Here is a 23,195-nt window from a genome sequence, read left to right as displayed (position 1 = left end):
GGATGGGGCTCAGGCCTTGTAATAGCAGTTCCCCGATACAGCCAGGGTGCAGAACCAACCTCTGCTCTCAATGCTGGCTTGCCCCAGGGCTCAGGCTTCTGCCCTCCTCTCCGTCTACACTCTCTCCAAGGTGATCTGACCAGTCCCCAGCTTCATGCACTGTCTACACAGTGGTGACTCCCAGATTTGTATTTTTAGCCCGGGCCTCTGTGCTGAGCTCCAGAGCCCAGATCTGGTTGTCTATTTAACCCCAAACAGATACCTACAAGCATCTGGAAGTACTACTGTCCGTTGATTTTGCCTTCTCGTCTCCTACATCCAATCCTTCAGCAAGAGCTGTTGGCTTTACCTTAAAAATACATCTCCATTGGCCATGGCAGCTACTGTTCTATTCCAAACCTTTGTTCCCTCTCTCTTCCTTGCACTATGTCAGCCATCTAACTAGTCTCCCTGTTTCCATTCCCCACGGTCTATGCTCTGCACAGCAGCCCAAGGGATTGTTGTTGTGTTGTTGTTTTTGAACTTTCAGAAGGTTTTATTTCAGGCCATGATGTTACACGCGGCATCACTTACAACCAAAAAACTTTAAGATAAAAAAATGCATGATGCAGTGTATAAGGAAGCTGAACTAAAATGATGTACATCTGAAATTTTTTAAAAACTGCAGTAAGCGACTCATCCACATGGAATTCACTGGTTTAACCATGTGCCCTATTACCAACATGCACTTCACCTGAAAGAAAGGTGAATGGCCCTCTGGAAAGCTATCACAGTACTGGAGTGAGGGGGAACAACAGCCTACATGACTAGGTGTTGTCCTATATGATTCGGTATAGGATTTTAAAAAGTGGCCAATATGTGTTGCCATTTTTCCCATGGCCATTATACACAGTTCTCAGAACCACAGATGGGGTTGGAAGTGGGCTCTTTCACTATTAAACCAAATGAAACACAGGAGGAATTTTGGTTTTCTGTCACCATAAACCTTGGTTTGGTGAGTTTTGAATTCCTAGTGACCAAAGGAGGTTTGATGCCACCTGAGAACACAATCATGCTGTTTTGAATTGGAAGTCAAGACAGCCTCTTGCTATTTTGTGTTCTTCATGTTCCAAGTCATCTTTTAAAAACACAAATCAGATCCCGATCACTCCTGTGTTTAAAACCTTCCAAAGGGGCAAACCCCAGTTCCTTCGTGGTTAAGGTCAGTGAGCTCTGCTTTGGTGGCCCGGGGTTCAGTTCAGGATCATGATCTGGATCTACATGATCCAGATCCAGACATGGATCTACACCACTTGGTTATCAGTGGCCATGCTGTGATGGTGGCTCACATACAAAATAGAGGAAGATTGGCAACAGATATTAGCTCATTGGTGAATCTTCCTTAGCAAAAAACAAAAGCAAAAAACCTTCCAAAGGAGCCAGCCCTGACGGTCTAGTGGTTAAAAGTTTGGTGCTCTCACTGCTTTGGCAGCCCAGGGTTCACTTCCCGGTCACGGAACTATACCACTCATCTGTCAGTAGCCATGCTGTGGTGGCAGCTCACTAGAAGAACTAGAAAGAATTACAACTAGGATATACAACCATGAACTGGGGCTTTGGGGAGGATTAAAAAAAAAAATGAAAAAGAAAAACCTTCCAACGGTTTCCCATTATACTTAGAATAAAATCCAAGCTCTCTGTGATGGCCTACCAGGTCCTACGTGGTCCAGACCCAGCCCACCTCCCTGACCTCATCTCCTACCCACACTGGCCTTCCTAAGTCATGATCAGGTCAACCTGAGTCTTGATTTGGGGAATCTCTACTTGCTGTTCCATTTTCCTGGAATGTTGTTCCCCAGATATCCCAGTGGCTCACTCCATCCCATCACTGAGGTCTCTTTTCAGTTCTTACGACCTTAAAGAAGACTTCTCTGACTACTATTGTCACTTTCTGTTTCCTTATCCTGAATTACTTTCTCTAGTACATTCATCATTCTATACTAGCATATCTATTGATTTATTTACTTGCTCACAGTCTGTCTTCCCTACTAGAATACAAGACCCAGGGGAACAGGTACTTTGTCTATCTTGTTCACTGCTGTATCCTCAGTGCCTTCATGGTGTTTAAAGCTTATTTGTTGAATGAAAAGGGCATTTTTATAAACAAGCCTTATATTCTTGGTACCCCCTACCCGACTCCACCATAGAAGCATGGATTGGGATCTGAGGAGCCAGGGTGCTTCCTGATGAAGGAATCCAATTAAGGGGTTAATTGGTGCATCACCATGTTGGTAATCTACTGCTGCTCGGTGGGAATGCGTGATATCCTTTAGGTGTGCTGGTGAAGGAAAAAATGTTAGGATGCTTCCACTGGTCCTTATCAAAGGGGCATGGCATCCGGGTCTTCTTTTCTCTTAGCACCAAGCCAACCATGTCAGCTAGAAGGAGAGACAAACCAAGATGACATAAATTGAACTCTGTCTCAAGATTTTGAGTAAGACTTAGATGGAGTGGTGTTGGGCCTTCTCTCTGTATCTCTCTTTTATTCTCTTATTCTGTTTCTATGTCCCTTAGTCTCTGCATATAGTGCTCACTGTTTTCTGGCTGAATCTGTTTACTTAAAATTGAGTGGTGGATACCATCTGTATTCAATTCCTAGGGCTGCCGTACACAACAAATTACCACAAATTGAGTGGCTTCAAACAACAGAAATTTAATCTCTCACAGTTCTGAAGGCCTGAAGCCAGAAACCTAGGTATTGGCAGGGTCGTTTCCTTCTGGGGGCTCTGACAGAGAATCCATGCTTCCCCCCCAGGATCTGGTGGTTGCTGGCAATCTTTGGCTTATGGCTGCATAACTCCAATCTCTGCCTCCACCTTCACATGGCCTTCTCTTCACTCTGTCTCCTATGAGTACATTTGTCATTAGCTTTAGGGCCCACCCTAATCAAAGATGATCTCATCTCCAGATCCTTAATCTCATCTGCAAAAACCCTTTTTCTAAATAAGGTCGCATTCACAGGTTCCAGTTGGGCATATCTTTTGGGGGACCACCATTTAACTCCCTACACCCTCTTAGAGGCAAAAGGGTGAGGTAGGAAATAGGCAGATTTGGTTTTTAGGCTGTATCCTTTCCCTTCTCTTGTTCATCTTCCCTCCCCCACCGCACCCTGGTTGATTTTCTCGAGCTGGGAGCAAACCTCTCTGAGAATTTTGCTCCCTGGCCCTTGGGATATTGTCAGCCCTGGGCATTCCCACTTGTCTTCACCATCTGTCTTGGTCAGTGACTTGTGTGGCTCTCTGCCCATGCCCTGCCTGTTTGCACATTTGGACCTGGACTCTGATCTCCTGAACTCAGACCTGTTAAACCTGTTTTTGCCCAAGCAGAAGGACTCAGAGAACCTGCTTCTTTCCCTGGGGCCAGGGTTTGGCATAGTTCTCATACAAGACAGGCTGGGCTCTGTGCTCATGGTAATATAGAAGAGGGTATTTCCAGCCTAGATCTCTCTCCTAAACTCCAGGCCTGTTCCTCCACCTCTTTCCCAAAGAGGAAATATCTACCTGGAGTTTCCAAAGGTACCTCGAACAGGTTCTAACACTGAACCTGTCAATTGTCGCTCCTCCCCCAACTTGCCTCCCCTCCTGTATTCTCCTCTTACTGAATCGCACCTCTCTCCACCCAGTTACTCGTAACTTGGTACTACCCTTTCACTGCATGCCTCCCCAAAGTCACCAGATCATGTAGCGCCTACCTCCTAAATCTGGCTCAAATCCATTTACTTCTCTCACATCCCACTGCCTCTACCTTAGGTCAAGCCATCATCTCCTCTCACCAATCTTCTAACTGATCTGCTGGCCTGGACTCTCTGCCCTCTCCAGTCACTCTCTTTGCTGCAGCCTGAGTCATTCCTATAAACACTCCCTATTCTATCTCTTCAAGACCTCCCATTGTCCCTTAGGATTCTTTTTCCTGATCCCACATCCTATACTGCCCAGCCATCTCTCATTCAAATCCATAGCACTCCATAGGCTAAAAAAGGGAAGCAGTAAGGTCGATCAGGTTAACCTTCTAGGGGCTCATCCCTGTCCCCATTGTGACTTTCAGTGCATTTTTCACTACCTGGAGACAATGTTGTCACTAGAAAAGGAACCTCCTTGTGGATGCAACCAAATGGCTGTGCTAGCTCCCCTTTGAGGGCATGAGGGAACCATGGAATCCTAAAACACACACTTCCAAAAACCAGGAGATTCCAGGATTGGCCCTAGGTTTCATGTTTTTAGCTCAGGGGATGGAGGGAAGGAGAAGCTCCATGAACTGGAGAAGTTACGAACTCCCTGCTCTGGTTTCCTTTGCCTTAGGGGCTCCCTTGCTTGATTCTTGCTGTTACATGCCCACCCTTCTCCCGGGATACATTCATCCTTTGTTAAAACCCATGACCTCCTTAAAATAGCTGAGACAATCTGGCCTTTTTCCAAAATAATTTTACTAAATAACAAAATAAGTTAATGAAAGAGAAAAAAAGAGAGAGAGAGAGAGAGGGCCGGCCCTGTGGCGCAGCATGTTTCACTGCTTGGCGGCCCAGGGTTCGCCAGTTCAGATCCCGAGTGCGGACACGGCACTGCTTGGCAAAAGTGCCATGCTGTGGTAGGCGTCCCATATATAAAGTAGAGGAATATAGGCACGGATGTTAGCTCAGGGCCAGTCTTCCTCAGCAAAAAGAGGAGGATTGGCAGTAGTTAGCTCAGGGCTAATCTTCCTCAAAAAACAAAAAAAAAAAAGAGAGAGAAACACAACAGAAAACACAAATATAGTCCCTTATCCAAAGCCCAGCAACTGGTTTCAGATTATATTCTAGACCTCCACCCTCCTTTTGTGAGTTCAATATCACAAAGCTCCCAGATTCTGTGGCCAGCCCCATCTTTTTTGTTTTTGCATGTATAAAAACTCCATCCTGGGGGCTGGCCTGGTGGTGTGGTGGTTGGGTTCATCTGCTGCGCTTTGGTGGCCCAGGGTTTGCGGGTTCAGATCCCAGGTGCGAACCTGCACACTGCCCATCAAGCCATGCTGTGGCAGTGTCCTATATACAAAATAGAGGAAGATTCACAGATGTTAGCTCAGCAACAATTTTCCTCAAGCAAAAAGAGGAGGATTGGCAACAGATGTTAGCTCAGGACCAATCTTCCTCACCAAAAGAAAAGAAAAGAAAAGAAAAAAGAAAATTCCATCCTGAAGTTGAGACAAAACCCAACTCTCTATCTCATCTATAGCTCTCGTGCAGCATCCACTTCCCTTCAGCTAAATGGTGGGACACTGGTGAGACTGACACAGGGAACATCCTGAGCCTTTAGGCAATCCTTTACCATGGTTCTTTAATCACAACAGCCTTACCAGGAGCTATTACCCATTGGAGGACTGGATTGGCCCTGGGATTTCTGGCATCGTCTGTGAGACACTTCCTTAGTAATGAGGATGGCTGGAATAGAGAGAAGGGACTTAATAAATATGAAGCCCTTAACATGTGCGAAACACTTGATATACTTATTAGCACAAGTCTTTGCTGTAGGTGTCAATCACTAGTCATATTTTGTAGAATTTGAGGCTCAGAGGGGTTAAGTAACTCGCTCAAGGTCTTAAAGCTGAATAGCCAAATTAGAGTGAAGTTTGGGCTGGTTGTTGACAATTCTGTGATCTGAACCACGCAGCATAGGAGGTAGAAGTGATTTTACTTTCTTTGAAGGTACAGGCTTTTCTACCCTCCCTTGTCTGGTTGGAGGGTTTCTTTCAATCTACAAACGTCTGCTGAACTCCCTTAGGTGCATACCTCTTTGGTGTTAGGAGGTACAAACATTTCATAGACAAAGCCCTTGCATTTAACGCTGCACCTGATTCCCTAACTATACTGAGCCCATCATTCATTGGCATTTATTCTTTCAGATATTGAGCACACTATGTAGATCACACCGGTTCAGGAGCTGGAGGCAGAAGAGGCTAACTACACAGAATCTAGAGGAACAAAGGGACCCAGGTTCTGCCACCACCATTGCCTCCTGCTCCTCCCTACCACGTCTGTGAGACCTTTCATGGGGGGCTTCTGGTTAAGGCTGTTCCTAAGGGGAGGAGGTGGGTATGGATGGAGGGCATTTTCTTGGCACCTTTGTCCATTTATTGTGGCACAGGCATCACAAATGCCTGGGAAGGTGTACAAAGATGGGAAATTGAGACAGGCAGCCAAGGAACTATCAGAAATACAGAAATATTTGAAATACAGAAATTGTTCATTTATTTAAAAATAACAGGAAAACTTCTTAAAGCTTATGATCCATTCCTTTGCAGTTTATGGTTACCAGGTGGCCTGTTCACTTGGTAAAAGGCTTCCTGGTTTAGACAATTCTAGCCCAGAGGAATGGGGCTGAATTACAATCCCAGTACTGCTGCCGGTTTACTGATGACTTCAGGTGAATTATTCAACCTATTTATGCGTCAGCTCAGAAATGGAGAGAGTGATGTCAGATGTATCACAATATGTTTTTGGTGGGATCTCCAGTAAAAGGATTATGATAAACAACAGCTATGCAGTGTGCATAACAGAACACTTTTGCGTTTTTCTCTGGGTCAAAAGAGCTAACTGACACAGGCTCACAATTTGACACATGGCATAAAACCCTTGAGAATCTGAAACTTTCCGGAGGTAAAAAAAAAAACAAAACAGACACCTGTTATTTGCATAGTGCTCTATGCTGAATGGTTTACAAAGCATTGTCAGATATTATCACAACTGATCCTCACCCCACCTGTGAAGTGGAATTAGTGTCCTCATTTTATAGATGAGGAAACTTGGGTCACACAATCAAGGTAATTCAGGCAAAGGTGCTTTATTTCTTATTTTATTTTTTACTTTGCTTCAGCTATGTAGAAAATTACTTTTTTCACCTCAATAATTTGTGATAACAGACCATCACAAATGCCATCAGCAGACAAACAAAATACAATCTTCTTTTCTGGGTACACCTCCCATCCCTGCACAGACCCCAAACCCCAACATATAGCTGTAAATCAACAGAAACTCCAAACAACCCACAACAACAGTAAAGGATCATCTTCATGTTTATTATACGACGACGTCTGGGAGTAGTTTGGAATGGACCGGTTTCTGAAAAGAAAGTTGTTTGTATTCCTTTGGGGGATAGCCAGCGAAGATGCAACTCCATTAGGTTTTTTATTTCTGTGAGGGTCTGAAGACTCAGAAAACAAGGATTTTTTTGAGAATTAGCATGGGAAAATAATAACTATTGAAAAGCTTTAGGCACATAACCAAGTTAACCGTCCAGCAACCAACAGCAAGCTGATTGACACTATCTCCTGCTTTGGGGTGGGTGATGATGAACTGTAGGGCCCCGTTCTCCTATGGACAAAGGAACCCCCCTCCCCCTTCTCTCCGCAGGGCGGCACTGTATACAGGGCTCGTCTAGGGGCAAGGCCTCCAGGTGTAGGGGAGTGGGTTCTGTTCAGCCGTTTGGGGTGAACGCTGATAGACGTGCCAGCGCAGTTAGGGTGGACTTGGAAGAGAGCCAGTTTTTCTAGTCTAGTCCCCAGCTGGGTCTCCGCCTGGGGAAGCTGGAAGCACCTGGGGCCCCTCTGGCCCCGCCGCATTAACATCACCACGAGGAAGGCGCCCTGCTGCATGCACTTATTTGCATCCAAGTGTTTCCACCGAGACACGCACTCACGTGCTCAAGGTCACACATACTGAGACTCCCCAGAGACAGAAGCAGGGAGAAAGACCTGTCTCGGGGTGGGCAGGTGTCGGGGTACGCTGGGGGGGGGGTAGGGGCTCCGGAGAGGCTGAACCCTTGCCTCCACTCCAATTCTCTAATACCCCTGGTCCGCGTTTGCGAGCGCTGGCCTCCGCTTCGGCCAGGACCCTTGCCCTAGGATCCCCCACTTCTAGTAAAGCCCCCCAAAACGCCCCCTCCCGGGTTCCCCGCTAGCCCCGCAGCGCCCGGACGTCCCCGGGCCAGCCCACTCGGCCTCGCGAGCCCGGCGCCGGGGGCGGGCACCCGCCCCCACCCCTCGCGTCCCCTCCCCTCCACTTCCCCCTCCCCTCGCGCCCTCCCTCCCCTCCCCCACGTGGCGCGGCGGCGGCGGCGGCGGCGGCGGCGGCCGAGGCTGAGGCGGCGGCGGCGGGCGGGGCTCGGCTCGGGCTCCGCGGGCGGGCGGGCGGACATGGCGGCCAACATGTACCGGGTCGGAGGTAGGAAGGCTCGGCCCGACCCGGCCCGTCTGGGAGGGGGCTCCGGGAGGGGGGCTCGGGGCGAGTGCACCCTAACCGCAGGGAGCCACGGGCGCCCGGGCTGAGGGCGCAGGGGGCGGGGGGCGCCGGGGCCCGCAGAGGGGGCTCCCCACCCCCCCACCCTGCACTCCCCCTCCCTCCTTCCCCCACCGTGGCCGCCAGGGGCCTGGGCCCACGCACACCCCCACACACGCCCAGTGATTTAGGGCCAGGCCTATACTTGGAGGTATGGATTATCAGACGCCCCCCTCCATGAAACCCCCATAGGGGTAGGGGCCGTTGAGCCCCCCCAGTAGCGTGGTCTTTCCTGCGTGGCTTCTGGCCAGTGGGGGTTGGAGAGGATGGGGGACATCCCCCGACCCTGGACTCCTTCTCCCCTTCAGTGGGAGTGTGGGGTGGGGGTGGGGGCGATGGGGGCCCAGCCAGGGGCACAGCTGGACAGGCCTGTTTGCGGGGACAGGGCCCTGCCCCTCTCCTTCCTCGCTCCCCCTTCCGTGGGTTATCCAGCCCCCCGAGAATGGGGCTTAGTAGGGCCAGGGCTCGGCAGCCCGAGGTGGGGAGTTGAGCTCTGCCTGGACGTTTGCTCTGCTGTCTGCCTCCTTCCCAGCCTTCTGCAGAAGAGAGAAATAAGGTCAAACAAACTTTCTCCCTACTCACGACGCCCTCCTCCCTCTTTCCTGGTAAAATAATAATTCAGATAAGTGGCGTGTTTGTGTGTGAGACTTGCTCTTCCTTCTCTGCTCATTAGCTGAGCTTCTGATGGATGGTGGTGGGAATGGCCTGGCTAAATGAGGCCACTTTGCAGAAGAGAGACGGGAAAGAGCCACTAAGATAGACAATAACAATGCAGCCCAGCCTCTCAAATAAACGCACAGTGGGAAGTTTCCAGTGAGCCTATTAGAGGAGAGGAAAGGCTACACGAGAAGATTTTTATCCTTTTTGTTGAAAGCCTGCAGCGATTTCTTTATAACAAGACCCTAAATGGATCTGGATTAAATATGGTAAAAGAGTATTAAAAAGATTCTGATGTCACCTCCAGAGAGCTCTGTCTCTCAGAAAGTGACCCCTCCTCCCCCTTTTTTTCCCCTCATCTTCCTAGATAGAGCTGAGGAAAAGTTTGTCGGTGTGCTTCCTCTTACCTGCTCTGGTCACCTGATTTTTTTTTTTTTTCCTTAAAGTTGGTGATTGAAATGTACTTTGGGCTGCTAAGCCTTTCAAGATGCTGTGAGTTTGTCTTAGGTCAGTAGTTTTATGTGAGAAGCATACTCCAGGGCAAATTGGATTGGAGGGAGAAGATGTGGAAGCAGTTAAGAGTGTGAAAGGCACATGTTTAGTCAGCCCTGACTACTCAAGGAAGAGAAGAGGTGTCTTTTTTATTATTAAAGAAATGACATGTGTGGGACAAAAGTCTAGGAGAACTTGATAAAACATTAATTGAAATGAAAATGCCAGGAAAATAAGAATCTGTGAATAGTGGGCACATGAGAGAATATTTTAAGGTTGTATTACTAACTTTGCTTTTACCGGAGAATGAATTACATGCTTCATTTTGAATGTGAATTGCCTAATGTAGAAAGGCATGGATTGACAAATGTGAACTTTTTGTTGAAAAGATTAAGCTCTTTACTTCCTTTAATTGCAGATTATGTCTACTTTGAGAATTCCTCCAGCAACCCATACCTAATCAGAAGGATAGAAGAACTCAACAAGGTATACACTTAGTGTTCTTGATAAAAATATTAAAAAATATTTGTTTTCCATTGAAGGGTAATTGGGTACAGGGCATAAGAGTTGATATTACTTTCAGTCCCAGACTCTTTGAAAGAAGAGATTTCAGATGAGAGAGTTATGCAAGATTCTGAATATGCTTTTGCTTTTTATAATTACCTCTGATATTAAATGTTGTTGCTGAATATTTAACATCTGTAGATTTCTTCGTATTGCTTAGAGCTTCTCAGAGCAGGTTACTCCTGTAACTCAGTCTCTTTTTATATTTAGAGTCATAATTTTTATTTCTCCCTTTTTAGTGAATTAGTTTTTTCCTCTTCTAGTTTTAGAAGGAGGAAGCTGGGAAATATAATATTAAAGGGAATTTGTGAAATTCTGGGCTAGAACAATAAGAATACAGTTTTAGTATAGTATAAAGTAGGCCCAAGTAAGTAAAACTCACATTAAAGTTTGTCCCTGATCACAGGTGTCCAGGACATCAGAAGCATTGTGACCATTTGCAGTAGCTGAGTTTTTACAATGTGGGCGCTCAAAAAAGATTGCAAACAACATGGACCATAGATTTCTAATGATGCTCTGCTTTCCTCCAAATACTTTGATGGTTATTTGTGTAGCTTATGAGGATTCATAGGATTAAAATATTTGGGGCTATCTAGCTAATACCTTTCCCCCCAAATACCTTCTGGAGACTGGTCCAATTATAAGCCCCAGGAACTCAAGTCTGGCTGAGGGCATTCCTGACTTATAAGCCTTAAGATCTTGATTTGCTTCTGGGGATACTCCAGGGACCTTGCATTTTAAAAACTTCTGTAGTGTTTGAGACTACCACCCAATGAAGAGAATGGCCTCAGGATTATATCAGTCTGTGGGTGAGAACTCTTGGGATGTCGTTCTGATCTGCTGCTCTTTTACGTTGTTGATGTAAGATGTAAGAGTTTAGGTAACTCTAAAGCCTATCAGTTTGTTTAGAAAGTCCATTGGGATTCAAAGAGAATTGTTGGCCTGTGAGGCCCCTATTCTCTGACTGCTCCCTGTCCCTCTTTGACCTCTTGCTGTACTCTCTGCCTTTCTCATTGGCTCCAAGCACGGTAGACTCTTGACTGTTTCTCACATGCACTCACCTTAGGACCCTCTAGTTGTTTCTGGTCCCCCGTACCGTGCTCTTTTTTCCATATTATTTATCATCTTTCAATATACTTAATTATTGTGTTTATTTTCATTGTCTTGTTTTCCCTAACTAGAATGTAAGCTCTATGCGTAGTGATCTTTTCTGATCACTAATGTATCCCAAGTGCCTTAGAATAGTGGCTGGCATGTAGTTCAGGCATTTAGTAAATATTTTTGAATTAATGAATTTCTCAAATGTCTAATGTTAATACTTGTACATAGCTTTACTGTTTATGAAGTATTTTGACTCATTCATTGTATAGGTATTTCTGAGGACCTGCTACTTGCCAGACACTTTTAGATAGGCACTTTTAGGAATTCAGGGGTGAACAAAAATAGGTCCAGTAGTGGAGACAGACATCAGCCAAATAATCCCACAAGTAGAGGGAAAATTGCAGCTCTGCTGAATTTACAAACATCAGAGCATGGTTGCCCTGGAAGCGTATAATCTGGGGATTCACATTTGTTACCTCTTTTGAGCCTTTCATTAACCTTAACCTTTGAAGGTAAATGCATCATGGATTGTTGTCCTGAGGCACACGGTGGTTAAATGACTGTGTTACACATCCAGCTTGAACCTGAATCATTTCATACTCCTTTATCATTATATTACCATTCACTTCAAGAGTACCCCCCCACCCCCACCTTCCTCACCTTCTACCTGCCTCTCTGCCTTCAGCAAAGGGTCATTAATATAATAATGGTTCTTTGAGGGCTGGTGATGACTGAAGTGTGAGAGATGGGATTCTCTGTAATTTCAGGGAATGGTATTATGAATGGATGGAGTACTGGTAAATAAGAACTGAGATTGGCCAAATATTAAGTATTTATGTGGGACCTTTATTTCTGAAGGCATGTGAAAAAGATATCTCATTTTAAATAATTCATTAAACAAATATTTATTGAGTACTTACTATGTAGCAGGCATTATGCTAGGCTCAGAGATTCAACAGTGAACAATACGTACACAGTCTGCCCACACAGAGTTTACGTTCTCATGAGGGAGACACATGAAAAGACAAGTTAATAGGCATGAAGAAAATAGTGATAAATGATGTTAACTTCTAAGAAGGAAAGAAGCAAGAGCCTTGACATAGAAAAGAACAGAGGTCACTTCTTTTAGATAGGGAGAGAAAGGACTTTAAGGCCATTGAAGTTGAGGCTTAAAGGATGAGAAAGAGGTAGCCGTGGGAGAGAGGCCACAAGAGTATTCCAGAAAGGCCCTGAGAGGATCAGAGGTCAAGTTGGCTAAGTGGGGAAAGTTAACATGATTGGAAAGTCCAAGTAATGAATTAAAGTACACTTGATATATTCTAATTGATAAGCCAAAACAAGAAGGGACATTAACCATCTTCTAAATAGAATGTTTTTTAACAAAATTCCTAGGATAAGGTGTCAATCACCATTTTTATATAAAATTCACTTTTATAGGATGATGGTCCCTGTTTTTAAAAAAACCCTATTTGAAATGTTACTTGCTCAGTTTGAAAGCAGGAGTACAGTATTTTTTTTTTTTTGATTACAAAAATTTTTTTTTTTTGGCTTGAGGAAGATTAGCCCTGAGCAAACATCCGTGCCAACCTTCCTCTGCTTTATGTGTGGGTTGCTGCCACAGCATGGCTGACAAGTGGTATAGGTCCATGCCTGGGAGCCAAACCCACGAACCCAGGCTACTGAAGCAGAGTGTGCCAAACTTAACCACTATGCCACAGGGCGAGCCCCAGAAATAGATTTTTGTCTCAATTTTTCCCCAAATAGTTTGGGAACTTTTAGGTACAAAACTAAATATCAGTTGATGAACACAGTTTAACATTGTTTATCTTATATTCCCTCTTTTACTTTCCCCTAATTTGTACTTAGATATAGTGAAGATGATCTTTTAGGGGAAGAATATAAGGTTAAAATAGAAAACAATTTTTTGGTAAATTTAGTCACTATCTAGGTTGAGTGTTGCTCTTGTTTCTGAAGACTGAGTCTGCACACATGTTGAAAGAAAGCTTTGCACGCACAATAATGACGGTGTAGTCTTAGGAAATTTTGGAAGTTATGCTTGTAGATAAATTTAATGTTATTTGCCATTGATTTTTTGGTGTGTATGTTGTATAATTTATATGTATCTTCATGTTCTGTATATTTTATTAGCCATCTACCTTGCTCTGAGATTCATTTTATTTATTTATTTATTTTTGCTGAGATTCCTTTTAATGGTTAGAGTCTTTATTTTTTTGGTAGGTGGAGCGGTGTCACTAACTTTTGGGCATCTGATGAGCCACTCCCTTCCTGCCCCCAATCTATATTTGCACATATGAGATTTTGCACATAATTTCAGGAGATTCCCTCAAAGCCTTTTTATGGAACCCAAGTTAAGACCCTTCCTGCCATTTGGGATCTGTTGGGAATAAGGACAGAAATTGGGAAAGGAAAGTCCCCCCTTTTTTTTTTTTCTTGGAGGAAGATTGGCCCTGAGCTAACTGCCTCCAATGCCCCTCTTTTTGCTGAGGAAGACTGGCCCTGAGCTAACATTTGTGGCCATCTTCCTCTACTTTATGTGTGGGACGCCTGCCACAGCATGGCTTGTCACGCAGTGCCATGTCCGCACCGGGGATCCGAACTGGCAAACCCCAGGCCGCCGAAGCGGAACATGTGCACTTAACCGCTGCGCTACTGGGCCAGCCCCAGGAAAGTCCCTTTTCCACTTGGTCTTCAGTTCGAGCAAGCTATGGACTTTTTGACATAGAAAGTGTTTTTGTTTTTTTTTAAATAATATACTTTCTAAGCCTGGTATAGAAACAGACATGAGTATGATGTTAAGAGCCTCTTGTTGTGAGAGGGTATTTTAGTAAACGTGTTTGACAGAATAGAGATTTAAGAGGCTGCAACCTAAATGGAGGAAAGAACACAGGAAAGAATTTGATGTTCATTCTGGGTTCTTTTTTATACATGTCCCCACTTTTTCCACCTGTGGGCTTTTGCTCAGGTCTTTCTTTTTTCTTAGATTACTCAGTCCTCCAAGCTTTGCCTGTTGGACTTCTTTCCTAGCCGACTTAGGATCCTCCACTGCATTTCCTCCTCCATCAAGCTTTTTCTGCCCCTCCCCCAACAGGTTGTGCTTCTTGCCTCCATGAGTGAGCAGTGGAGTTTGGAGGGGAAAGGAAGGAGTAAAGGAAAACGGTGCTGGGAATATTGTCACGAATGTTTTACCTTTATGCTTTAGCTGTGGGGAACTGGTGAAGGTTTCTAATCAGCTGGCCTCTGGAAGGTTGGAGAGAGGACGTATGAGCAGGCTTCCTTGCCATAGTGGAGGGTCTGAGGGCAGCACTCTGTGTCCACAGGGCTTAGGTCAGTGCTTGAGCACATGGAAAGGGCTCAGAAGAAATTTGATGAGTTGAAAGAATAACCAGACTTTATATATGCTAAATATTTAACCTAGGTCTTTAGAACAGTACTTCTCAAACTATTAGTAGTGAAGGATTTTTAAGAATTGTCACTATCTCAGACTGCTTTTATAACAACAACAAAAATTTAAAATAAGCTTATGAGAATGCAAGCCCCCATTTTTTCACTAAGTTCAATAGATAAAAAATTAACTCTCAAATGTTATAATACACTTACTCTCAATCCTGTACTTATTTCATTACACAGTCACAGTTGTGGACTGGGCCTTGGACCACAATTTGAGTAGCTCAGCTTTAGAAGAATGCTTGAGGTTCTGTGTGTGTGTATTGTAGAGGCGAAGAGGAATACTGGAGTTGTAAACTACCTAATGGCCAGGTGTGTGCGTGGTTCAGAAGAGAATATTTATTTTGAACTATGTCCCTTCACCCCAAGTAGCTTTAAGAATTTAATTAGCTTGTTAGAGTATCCCTATTATTTCAAGAAAAAATATTATTTCAAGAAAAAATATGTCTTGAAACTCCAGCTTTGGGTTTTTAATATGTGTTTGTCTCCAGAAGACAAAAATGATAAAGAAGTTATTATTGAAGTCATTGATAGATTTTATTTACATGGAAATATTGGCCTGTTCATTTAGCAGGTTGCTGTGATCATTACTTATCGAGGATGTATTTGATCATAATATTGTGAATTATAGAAGCACTTTGGTTAGGATTTAATGATTGCAATTTTAAGGGGCAGTATTTCTATAAGACTGTTTCTCACTCTAAAATACTGACGCTGAACTTCATAAAACTGACAGATTTACTGCACCACATATATATTCTTATTTCTTTATGTTTGACTGTATCTGTAAGCCCAGAGAAATTCTGAAAATTTGTTCTCAGCTTTATTTGAAATTGGAAATCACAATAGCATTTTATTATAATCTATGGTTTTACAAGAAAGTTTGTAATGAATGATTGACCTTCTTGAAAGCTCTCAATTCATAAAGCACAGGAGCGTGGGAGCTGGGCCCCAGCTGCAGTAAATTGCAACCTAACTGAATATTGATTGTATTCTCGACTGTAGTCAGAAAGAAAGAAGAGCTTCAGTGTTCACAGACTCAGGGTTTCTAATACTTTTATACGTGAAGGTAAACTAAGTACCACTAAGAAGATTGACTCTTATGGATTCATAGACTCCTTGGGCTGGAGAATGCTTTTCCAGGTCGTCTGGTGCATCCTGCAGGTTGGCTGCACTGCACCTACAGAGCTTCACCATCAGTCGAACACGGGGCTGTTTAGGAGAAATGATTGTAATCAGCCTGTGCTTCTGGGAGTGGGTTTGGAGGAGATATGTTTAACTGTCTTAAGTTATGTTGTGGCTGTTTAAGTTTTCGGGATTAGTTTCTTACAGCTAATCAGATTTGACTATGCCTGGCTTTAGTCATTAAAGCGATCTGATCACTTTAGTTTAATTGATGCCAGTGAGTTCTTTTATGTTTGACATTTCAGTTTCACTTGGAACCTGAACAAGTGTTGCTCATCCTCATTTGAATTTTTTAAGCTCTCTGATTATCCTGCAGTTGTGGTCGGCACAGTGTAAATGAGAGGGATCTTATAATTGTGCTGTATCTAGTTTTGTTTTATAAACTATTTGAATCTAATATTCAGTACAGAATGACTTTTATTTTTCTTATTTCTTAGACTGCAACTGGCAACGTGGAAGCAAAAGTAGTGTGCTTTTATAGACGACGAGATATTTCCAACACACTTATAATGCTTGCAGACAAGCATGCTAGTAAGTTAATTGTCTTTTTCTTGGATTAACAAAAAATGTTTTAAGCTTTCATTTTCTTTGATGTGAGGAAAAATACTTTTTATTGCCTGTCACTTTTTGCTTTCCCATTTGTCTTTCTCTTAGTTTAGATGGGAGTAATTTTTTGGGTGGTGCTTGGTTTTAGTATATTTTTTTAGGTTGCGTCATATGTTTGTTAATTAGTCAAAATGTTGAAATAGAAGTCTTTGCAAGTAGGCTTTAGTGGACAATCAGGACAATGTTTTGCCATCTCCCATTTTGGATGATGGTTTGAGGGTACAGATATGAGGAAATTTATACTTCACTGGTATTTTTTTGGAGGACATTTTTCTTTCTCTAAAATAACTGAGTAATATTTATATTTTTAAAAATTCTGAGTATTTATCATATGTTTATAGTGTTAGGTATGTATGAAAATAAAAGTTTGCCTGAAAAAGAAGGGCAAAGTGATATTTAGATAATGAAAATTTCTGTGGATAGCAGCTCTCAGCGCTTCTTTGTAGTTTAATCTTTATTCTGTGTGTTTTTTCCCCAATCAATAGCTTTGACATATTTTAGCCCCTTTGATTTTTTTAATTTTAGCTTTTTTTTTTTGATGAGGGAGATTGGCCCTGAGCTAACATTTGTTGCCAGTCTTCCTCTCTTTGGTATGTGGGACGCTGCCACAGCATGGCTTGATGAGCGATGTGTAGATCCGTGCCTGGAATCTGAACCCACAAACCCTGGGCTGCCGAAGAGGAGTGTGCGAACTTAACCACTACGCCACCAGGCTGGCCATAATTTTAATTTTTTAAAACAAGCTCAATCATGAAGATTTAAGTTTTAAGAAAGAAGGGTTGTTGAATATAAGTTCTTTATTTTGAAAGCCATTTTTGTCCCACAAAATACGTAATGAGAATAGGACCATGCGTATGTGTATTTTCCAGTTTGATACTGTGATCCGTAATGCTGTGGTCTTGGGGATCCTGAGAAACTTTTGAAGTGTTTTGGTAATGGGGTAAGGGACACTTGTGTGCACAGGTTTTTTTCCGTGTCTGCGTGAGAATTATTTCCTCACTGTGTTGCCAGGTTAACCAGGCAGATTGGTTATCTCATAAGTTAAATTCCTACTGGGTTTTCTGCTGTAGTTCACAGTGTTTTTCAGTTTCTTTCTATGTTTGTATAGAAGGTGGTCATTATGATATGGGTGGTTCTATAATATTTACAAATTATATATTGACAGATTCAGGACATTCATATTTGTCTCTCGTATATGAGACCAAAACATTGCTTTTTAAAATGACGTACTAATCAGTTATTTTAGAAATAGCCAAAATCTATAAATTCAATGTATTATTAAAGCGTCCATGCAAACTTATTTGGATTTTATTTACCATTTACAACATATAAGCTTAAGAAAGATAAATGTCTCATTTATTTTCATATACTTTTTGTTTTTTAAAGATTGGCACCTGAGCCAACATCTGTTGCCAATGGTTTTTTTTTTTTTTCCCCTGTCTGCTTTTTCTTCTGAAATCCCCCCAGTACACAGCTGCATATTTTAGTTGTGGGTCCTTCTAGTTGTGGCATGTGGGACGCTGCCTCAGCGTGGCCTGACGAGTAGTGCCATGTCCACGCCCAGGATCCGAACCGGTGAAACCCTGGGCTGCTGAAATGAAGTGCGAGAACTTAACCACTTGGCCACGGGGCCGGCCCTATTTTCATATACTTTTGTATTTGATTTAGCATCTAAAGTTATTGCTGCAAAGGTCGTGAGGTGGAGAGATTGTCTGGGGGTCTGCTGACTGTTTATGGAGGATCTTAGCATGCCTGCATCTGTGTGCTGTTTTAGGCTTATATATGTAGGAAATCAGTTATTTCAGAATTGGTTAGGTTCTTGGTATTGACTCAAAGAAACCACCTTTTTTTTTTTAAGAAACCAAATTTTAAGGGACTTAAGAATCAGTCAGATATGGCAGTCATGCATTTTAGAGAAAAACCTGGGTTCTGAGTCTGGTTTGCTGCTTACTGCTTGCCTTGGGAAAATTTCCTCTCACCCATCTCCATTTTCCTTATCTCTAAAATGAGATTGAAAAACATCACCTCAGTTTGAGTTATATATATTTTACCACAATAAAAAAAATTAAGGAAAAAAATTACACCAGCCTTGATATGAGGATTAAATGACTTAAGGGATGGCTCATAATGGGTGCTTAATAAATGTCTCTTGATTTTTCTACATCCTCAGTGATTTGTAGATCATCTCTTTGAGAGGATTATTTCTGTCTACATTTACCTTCCATCCATTATTTATTGATTTTATTCTCAAGGGTAACTATGTCTAGGTACAGTGGAGTTAGAGGTATCTTACTGTATTTCTGTTGGTATTAAATAAAACTTCAGGTGGGGAGAGGAAATAAAATTGCCTGATAGTTCATATTTTATGAAGAGGTTTTTTTTTTTTCCCTCTTTCTCCCCAAAGACCCCGGTACATAGTTGTATATTTGTCGTTGTGGGTCCTTCTAGTTGTGGCATGTGGGATGCTGCCTCAGCGTGGTTTGATGAGCAGTGCCATGTCTGCGCCCAGGATTCGAACCAAGGAAACGCTGGGCTGCCTGCAATGGAGCACGCGAACTTAACCACTTGGCCACGGGGCCAGCCCCAAGAGGTTTTTTTCTTTTTAAAGATTTTATTTTTTTCCTTTTTCTCCCCAAAGCCCCCCGGTACATAGTTGTATATTCTTCGTTGTGGGTCCTTCTAGTTGTGGCATGTGGGACACTGCCTCAGCATGGTTTGATGAGCAGTGCCATGTCTGCGCCCAGGATTTGAACCAACAAAACACCGGGCCGCCTGCAGCGGAGTGCGAGAACTTAACCACTCGGCCACGGGGCCAGCCCCCATCTGAAGAGGTTTTAAGGGGGGGATTAATGGAAAGAGTGTCGTATATTAGAAAGATTTCAAAACTGGAGCCCTGGATGTGAGTGGCACTTAATTCTCCTGACCTTTAGTTTCTCCATTTAAAAAACTTTTCATTATGGACTCTTTCAAAACTTTTTATTACAGAAGAGTACAGAGAATAGTATAATCCACCTGATGTTTCCATTACTCTGCTTTAACAGTTATCAATACATTACCAATTGTGATTCATCTAGAATCCTGTTTGATTGCCCCATTATTTTGAAGCTCACCAGAGAAGTCTTATCATTTCCTCTGTAAATATTTCAGTATGTGTTTCTAAATATAATGACCTCATTCAAACTTAAAGAAAGTGCTAAGAATATGCAAGGAACGCCCATATGCCGTTTACCCAGATTCAGCAATGAACATTTTGCCCTATTGACTTTATCGTTCTTTATATATGCTTATATATAAAATATGTTTATAGCTATGTATATATATTTTTTCCCTGAACCATTTGAGACTTTTTTCCTAAATGCAAGGAGATTCTTTTACGTAACCACACAGTATAGTAAACAAGTCAGGAAATCTAACATTTACACAAAATTATTATCTCATTCACAGTCCTTATTCGTCTTCCATGTCCCAACAGTGTTCTTTATAGCTTTATGTTTTTCCCATAGTCTAGAATAAAATCCAGGCTCACACATTGCATTTAGTTGTCATGTCTCCTTTACATGGAACCAGTCCTCAGCCTTTCTCTGTGTTTTTGGACCTTGACATTTTTGAAGAAGACAGGCTAGTTATTTTGTAGAATATGGCTCAATTTATGTTGGTCCAATGTTTGCTCATGATTAGATTCAAGTTATATATTGTAGGAATGCCACAGAAATGATGTTGGTTCTTCTCAGTACATTGTGTTAGGAGGCACATAATTGGTTTTGTCTTAATATTGGTGATGTTGGATTTGATGACTTGGTTAGGGTACTTTTACTTTGTATTCAGTAAGTTATTTTGGAGAGATACTTGGCACATATGTAAATATCTTGTTCTTGGTCAAACTTTAACCTACTCATTTTAGCATCCATTGATCATTTAGGATTCTTTAAACATTAGTATCACCAAATATCTAGTTTTCACATTTCTCCTATTATAATACTTTTTCTCTTTTATAGTTTGTTTAAATTAGAATCCAAATAAAGTTCATAGATTGTGATTGGTTGGTAGAACTCTTGTCTTTTTTTCCAGTTATGCCCCATTTCCCCTTCTCCTCAGCCCCTGGCAACCACTCATCTACTTTGTCTCTACAGATTTGCCTGTTCTGGACATCTCATATAAATGGGATCATACGTGTTTTTTTGTGTCTGACTTTTTTTTTTTTTTTTTTTTTTTTTTTACTTAGCACACTGTATTTAATGTTCTTCCATGTTGTGAAATGAATTCCTTCATTCTTTTTTTTTGAGGAAGATTAGCCCTGAGCCAACTACTGCCAGTCTTCCCCCATTTGCTGAGGAAGCCTGGCCCAGAGCCAACATCCGTGCTCATCTTCCTCCACCTTACACGTGGGACACCCACCACAGCATGGCGCGCCAAGCGGTGCCATGTCTGCATCTGGGATCCGAACCGGCAAACCCCGGGCCACCTAAGCGGAACGTGTGCACTTAACTGCTGTGCCACCGGGCTGGCCCCCCTTCATTCTTTTTCGTGGCTGGATGATATCCCATTGGATGGCTATGCCATATTTTGCTCTTCCGTTCATCAATTGATGGACTGTTGGATTGTTTCCACTTTTGGCTGTTGTGACGTAACGCTGTTTTGAACATTCATGTACAAGTTTTTGTGTGGACATCCTTAATTCTTTTAATCTATAGATACATATTCATATTCTCTCTCTTTCTATGTCTCTCAATATCTTGTGGAAGACACCAGGTCATTTTTCCTGTAGAGTTTCCTTTGGTCTAGATTTTGTTTATTACATCTTTGTTGTGTCTTTTATCATGTTTCTCTGTAGATGGGTAGTTACATCCAGATTCTAGAGGATCTAAATCCAGATTTGCTTATTTGATTTTTGGGGTGGGGGAGAAGGGAGTGCAGGATTACTGCATAGGTAGTGTGTACTCCTGTCATGAGGTCTATAATGTATTGTTGCCGGTCTCTTTTTTTGACATTTTAATTTTTGAAATAATTTTAGACTTACAGAAAAATTATTAAAAATATTGCCAAGAATTCTCATATGCCCTTCCCCCAGATTTCCTCAATGTTAACATTTTACTATAGTTGCTCTATTATTCTATTACATATTATTAGTATTTTTAAACCATTTGAAAGTAAGTTCCCGATGTATTTCCCACCCCTAAAGATACTTCAGTGTATATCTTCTAAGAACAAGGATATTCTCTTATCTCACCTCCACGTGATAGTACTCTAATCTGTAGTCTTATTCAGATTTTGCAAAATTTCCTACTAATGCCTTTTATAATAAAAAATAAAGAATTTTTAAGCTATTTTTTTGTAATATTATCAACCATTGATTGATTGACCATTACGTTAATCTTTTAATTCATTAAAGTTGTAAACATTATGCTTTTAGTTCTATCATCCCCTCATTTGTTAGGTGGAATATTTCTAAGAGAACATTCCCTCTGTCAGCTATTAGGTTACTCTTCAGGTTCAGATCTTATAGGAAAGGCAGGTTAAATTGTTTTTTTTTTTTGAGGAAGATTAGCCCTGAGCTAACATCTGCCAATCCTCCTCTTTTTGCTGAGGAAGACTGGCCCTAAGTTGACATTCATGTCCATCTTCCTCTACTTTATATGTGGGACACCTACCACAGCATGGCTTGATGGGTGGTGCCATGTCTGCACCCGGGATCTGAATCGGCAAACCCCGGGCCACCGAAGTGGAACATGTGCACTTAACTGCTGCACCACCAGGCCAGGCCCAAGGCAGGTTAAATTCTTGGTGTGTTTTTTCCTCCTTTTAGTTACCAGTTTTCAAAAATAATGAGGTGGCTCCTGGCATCCTCCAAAGATCACCAATTCATTTCTTTTTTAGTTTTATCATGAGCTCAAGGATTTGGACATACTTTGTTTTTGCTGAGGAAGATTCACCCTGAGCTAACATCTGTTGCTCGTCTTCCTCTTTTTGTATGTGAGCTGCCACCACAGCATGGCCCAGACGAGTGGTGCAGGTCCACACCTGTGAACCAAAGCAGGCCGCCAAGGTGGAGTGTGCTGAACTTGACACTAGGCCACTGGGGCCAGCCCTGGACATATTTGATGTTCTCAGTCATTATCCTTATTAACATCCTTATTGATCTTCAGCCAGTGGGGTTACTTAGGTTGGCTCTTGAGTCATGTTGAAATGACCCCAGTAGTCTTTGTTATCTGACTGGCTTTCTGCTCTGACAAGATGTTCCAGGCTTCTCTTTTACACTTCTCGCCCCAGACCTCATCTCTTATGGAACCCCTTTTTCCTTTCAATGGGAAATGGTCTTAGAGAGCACAGTCTGAGCACTATGGGATGGACTGTCTTTTGAGAGAGGGTGGTGCTATATCCTGATTGCTGTGTACTTTAACAGATTAGACTATTTTCTGGTGTATTCTTCAGAATTAAAAGAAATCTGACTTGAGTACTTGTTACTGATTCTTCTTTTCTAAGGTAATTTCACTAAAAGCCAGTGTACATACTTTGTGTTTTAAAAGCAATCTTGGGGCCGGCCCAGTGGCTCAGTGGTTAAGTTCACACATTCTGCTTTGGCGGCCCAGGGTTTGCTGGTTCGGATCCTGGGTGCAGACATGGCACCACCCATCAAGCCATGCTGAGGTAGGCGTCCCACATATACAGTAGAGGAAGATGGGCACGGATGTTAGCTCAGGGCCAGTCTTCCTCAGCAAAAAGAGCAGGATTGGCAGCAGATGTTAGGTTAGCGCTGATCTTCCTCAAAAAAACAAACAAACAA

General features: G+C 42.5%; 1 protein-coding gene across 16 annotated transcripts in view; it reads left to right on the top strand.

Moving 5' to 3' along the window:
* MTA3 (metastasis associated 1 family member 3) overlaps positions 1–23,195 on the top strand; it is a 186,983-nt gene that overhangs the window by 30,268 nt on the left and 133,520 nt on the right. For 6 of the 16 annotated variants that reach the window (XM_070236413.1, XM_023619162.2, XM_070236412.1 and 3 more), the window contains 2 exons: positions 9,912–9,979; positions 16,246–16,339. In XM_070236413.1, coding sequence (XP_070092514.1) covers positions 16,318–16,339 — 22 coding nt within the window. In that variant the 5' untranslated portion in view covers positions 9,912–9,979; positions 16,246–16,317. Of the gene's footprint in view, positions 1–8,130; positions 8,231–8,332; positions 8,950–9,444; positions 9,509–9,911; positions 9,980–16,245; positions 16,340–23,195 lie in introns of those variants that run through there. The other 10 variants (XM_023619159.2, XM_023619158.2, XM_070236404.1 and 7 more) reach the window with 6 other exon arrangements.

Source organism: Equus caballus, chromosome 15, assembly GCF_041296265.1.
Source record: "Equus caballus isolate H_3958 breed thoroughbred chromosome 15, TB-T2T, whole genome shotgun sequence".
Lineage (NCBI taxonomy): Eukaryota > Metazoa > Chordata > Mammalia > Perissodactyla > Equidae > Equus > Equus caballus.
This window is presented reverse-complemented; position numbering and strand designations above follow the sequence as displayed.